This window comes from Cebus imitator, unplaced genomic scaffold (genome assembly GCF_001604975.1).
Source record: "Cebus imitator isolate Cc_AM_T3 unplaced genomic scaffold, Cebus_imitator-1.0 Scaffold38, whole genome shotgun sequence".
Classification (NCBI taxonomy): Eukaryota; Metazoa; Chordata; class Mammalia; order Primates; family Cebidae; genus Cebus; species Cebus imitator.
The window spans coordinates 2941207-2945802 of NW_016107353.1; the positions used below are offsets into that span (position 1 = coordinate 2941207).

Genomic DNA, 4596 nt, shown 5'->3' on the forward strand with positions numbered 1-4596 from the left:
GAGACGGGATTTCACCATGTTGACCAGGATGGTCTCGATCTCTTGACCTCGTGATCCACCCGCCTCGGCCTCCCACAGTGCTGGGATTACAGGCTTGAGCCACCGCGCCCGGCATGTCTTGTTTTTTAAAGAATAAAAACAAGACCCAACCAAAGTGCCTTGAAAACCTCCATCTCTCTGAGGTGAATCGATTCTCTTTTAGAAGCAAGTCTAAAATAAACAGTTGTTTTAAAATAAGAACAGCAATAGAGGGCTTTTTAAGATAAGCTGTGAGAAAAAACTTCTGAGCAAGGGATACCTCTGGAAAGCACTGTCATGGGAGGAAGAGAAAATACACATTCTGGGGATCAACTCAGAAAACATTAGCCCTTCTCACCAGCTGTTTTCTGATAGTCTCACAGGTACTAGATCTCTCTACAAGTCCATTCCAGGACAGCATATTTCTGGATGTAAGATGTAAAAACCACAACTTCAGAAAAACTACTCATCCTTCTCCTTTTATGCTATGAGGTAAAATAAAGCTTTTTAAATTCCTATCCAGACCAACTAAATAAAATAGTATCATTTAGGACCTTGTCACAATCTTAGTATCTTATTTTTATCCCCATTTCTGGATTCCCAGTCAGATTTAGGATATTAAGTGCAAAACTTTGGGAAATGTCAGACGTAACATGCAAAGTCAGAACATTTCATCGAGTTCTGAGCCTCATGTTCAAATTTGCTATCAGCATCTAAATTCAGGTTCTGAAAGTATTTTAACACATCACGTGCATCACAATCCCCAGGGTCTTTTTTTTTTTTTAATTTTTATTTACTTATTTATTTTTCAGACAGTCTCACTCTGTCGCCCAGACCCGAGTGCAATGGCATGATCTTGGCTCACTATAACCTCCACCTCCTGGTTTCAAGCGATTCTCCTGCCTCAGCCTCCCCAGTGGCTAGGATTACAGGCGCGCGACACCACTCATGGCTAATTTTTTAATATTTTTGGTAGAGACGGGTTTTCACCATGTTGTCCAGGCTGGTCTCAAACTCCTGACCTCAGGTGATCCACCCGCCTGGGCCTCCCAAAGTGCTGGGACTACAGACGTGGGCCACGGCGCCCGGCCTCTTCAGAGTCTTTTCATGTTAAATTAGATTCTTAGGACCCAGTTCCCATACCTATTCAATCAGAATTTATGAGCTACAGCATGAGACATGGCATTTTTAATACGCCCCTGGGTTGAGTTTAATACACACTTTGAGAATTACTAAATTAAACCCACAGACTTCTTTGCTGTTTTGTCCCCAAGATATGTATCTACATGGAATGCCAGTCCCTTCTCCCTTCCAACCTAAAGTTATTTCCTAATTAGACGAGATAGTTAACAAATCCTCCAGTTCCCCACCAACAGCAGTTTAAAAGGAAGCAAGATGTTAGGAAAGATTAAAGACCATGCACGATTTTAAGTGTTTGCGGGCCTTCGGCACATCCTTGAAAAGAATCATGCAAGAAGGGCAAGAGCAGCTAGTTCTCCATTGGCTCAGGACCAAAATGATCCCTTCCCTTCCTCTCTTCTTCACCATTAGCAAGAGCAACATCTCTTGCAATTCCCTGGCACCCATCAGATATGATTTCCTCTGGCGATCCCCAACCTTACTTAGAGAATGCCCCCTCTTCACAGAGCTGCCTCACGATCGGTGTGAACACATTTCACATACATCATCAAACCCACACACCCCACTACAGTCCCATGGCCTCCTCGGACTCCCGGGACACCCTGCCGCCTCTGCTCCATCCCTAAGCTGGGGCTCTGACCCACAACTGCGCACCCGCCCGCCCCCAACCCGGCGCAACTTTCCCCACTCCTCGGATTAACCGCTGCCCTCTCAGAATGCCCGCCCGCCCGTCCCGCCAGCGCACAGCCCGGCCCCCGGGGTCCTGCTCCGCGAACTCCGGCCCTCGGTCGCCCCTGACTCCCGGTCCCCGGGCCGGGCCCTCGGCGGACCCCTTCCTCCCCTCCTCAGACGGATGGCCTCCCAAGGCATCCCGGGTCCGGCCGGCCCAGGCCCGGGACCCGACCACACCGCACGGCTGCCCCTTGCCGCCTCTTCTAGGGCTTGTTTTGCAGGGCAGGGGTGCGGTCCGCCCTCCGATTTGCCTCTCCTGCCTTCTCTCCCTCCGGGCTGCCCTTCTTACCCGCCTGCAGCCCGGTTTCGGCGACATCGCCGGCAGGGCCGCGCTCGGCCCCGCCGCCGCCCGTGGGGGAGGAGGGACAAGTGTGGTTGTGGGAGCACTTGATGTCGCGGAAGAACTTCTGGGTATCGCGCAGGTTCTGCCGCAGCCGTCCCAGGTAGCGGCGGTAGCGGCCGAAGCCCCGGCACAGCTCGCGGATCATTCCGCCGCCGCCGGGGCCGGGACCCGAGACGGGCTCGCTCCCCCACGGCACCCCGTCGCCCTCCATCTCTTCTACCCGCTCTGTCTTCGCGGCTTGGTCCCCGGCCGCTGGCCCGGCCTCCCTCCTCCCCGCCCCCCAGTGCCGAAAGGAGGAGGAATCCGCCTCCAGACACCCCCGCCTGCAGTCGGCCTGACTCCCAACCTCCGTCACTGCTGTTGCAAACAAACCAACCCGCAGTGCGCTGACAACGGAACCTTTCTCTTTGCTATCCAGAAGCGTGAGGGAAGGATCACTGGAGGACACTGTCGCCGCGGTGTCTCCTGGGACTTGTAGTCTTGCTGGGACCAAGCGCCAAAACCCCAAGGCTGGAGAAGGGGAGCTATGGATGGGACTGATGCCTTTTAGAGAAAACCCTCACTCGTTCTTGTGTTTTCGCACTCTCCTTATTTTAAAAAGTGTTCCTAGTCCCTACATGAGTGTCCCTGGGGAGAGGAGGAGCTGCAGAATCTGAGCGCAGCAGAAGTGGGGTGCCTAACCGAAATCGTAGCAAAAGATGTTAATAGAGAAAAGGAAGGAAGCAAGACCGAGGACAGTCATATCTCCATGGCTACCCTAAGTGGCTCTCTCGTGTTTCGGATAGAGTAGATACTGGGGAATCGACTGAAGTACCCTGGAAATAGGGAGATCTCCTGTGTTTGTATTGCGTTCTCGTTTTCCAACGTTCCTTCTCCAGACTTAGAAAGGAGGGGTGTAGAAGGATCAACAAGAGCTGTAAGCTGAACTTCAGTTGGTTCCTGAAGTAGGGAGACAGGGCTGGGTAAGGGGAAGTTGAGGTTTGTAGCCTTCCAAACCATTTCTGATTATCTTAACTTGGCTTCTGCTAATATGCAAGACTTCCATTGACACACACAGTCACAGACTCCAGGACACAATCACAAAGGTGGCAAAACTTGACGTCACCTCTTTGCTTCCTTCGTTCTCCCCTCTTCAGCAGGCACAGAGCCCATTTATGTTTTTCTTACTGTAGAAAAATACCATCTTTTGGCCGGACGCGGTGGCTCACGCCTGTAATCCCAGCCCTTTGGGAGGCCGAGGCAGGGGTGGATCACGAGGTCAGGAGTTCAGGACCAGCCTGGCCAAGATGGTGAAACGCTGTCTCTACTAAAAATACAAAAATTAGCTGGGTGTGGTGGCAGGCGCCTGTAGTCCCAAGTAGTCGGGAGGCTGAGGCAGGAGAATCGTTTGAACCCGGGAGGCGGAGGTTGCAGTGAGCCGAGATGGTACCACTGCACTCTATCTAGCCTGGGCGACGGAGCACAACTCCGTCCGGCCAGACCTCTTCTCTGATAGGCTGGATGATGTAGCGCCTTGACTGAAATTAAGAGATTTGAGTTTGGGTCTGGACTCTCCCTATACCTCGCCTGTGATCTCGGGCCAAGACCCCGTTTCATCATCTATGAGGTAAAGGTTTGGAATGGCAGATCTTTAAGCCCTTTTGACTTTAAAGTTTTGTGAGTCCTGCTTCAGAAATTTTACTTCTTCTAACCTCTCATCTAAGAACACCCAGGTGTTCTTAGCCAAATGGTGTCATGATATTTGGATTAACTGTTGTAAAATGTGAAGGCCTTACCTTTCCAGGGGTATTAGCATTTTATAAAAAGGGGTCACTAATTCAAATGAATCTCTATTTGATAAATGTCTGTGAGGGCTGACTGCAAGGAGGGAGCCTCATTCTTCTTCCCATTTACCCACTCCCCCTCTGCCTGTTACTTGGTCACGTATTCTCCACCAGCCATTCTTCTTTTGCAAGATTGTATTCCCCATGCAATCCCCAAAATGTTCAGTAAAATAGAAATGAAAATTAAAAATGGGAATTTTAATACAAGTACATAATATTTTTTAAAACAGAGCTGTAAGAAAGCAATGTGTAATGATTTGCCACACACAGTAATTTCTAGCACAGGAGATCAGATAAGAGCACTCAAGTTGGAGTTGTCCAGAAAAGGAATCTATCTTGAAGAAGGGACAAAATTTGGATAGGTGGAAGTAATCAGAGAGGGCATTATTTCAGGTAAATGTCACAAAGCCCACCCTTTAAAAACTATTCCTGGCCGGGCGCGGTGGCTCAAGCCTGTAATCCCAGCACTTTGGGAGGCCGAGGTGGGTGGATCACGAGGTCAAGAGATCGAGACCATCCTGGTCAACATGGTGAAACCCC

At 50.3% G+C, this 4596-nt stretch overlaps 1 protein-coding gene across 3 annotated transcripts in view; it reads right to left on the reverse strand.

Moving 5' to 3' along the window:
• The window catches only part of DSTYK (dual serine/threonine and tyrosine protein kinase), a 70803-nt gene extending 68188 nt beyond the window's left edge, over positions 1 to 2615 (reverse strand). For all 3 annotated transcript variants that reach the window (XM_017525435.2, XM_017525436.2, XM_017525433.2), the window contains exon 1: positions 2180 to 2615. In XM_017525435.2, the coding sequence (XP_017380924.1) occupies positions 2180 to 2444 (265 nt within the window). In that variant the 5' untranslated portion in view covers positions 2445 to 2615. The remainder of the gene's footprint in view (positions 1 to 2179) is intronic.
• Between the last annotated feature and the right edge of the window lie 1981 nt (positions 2616 to 4596).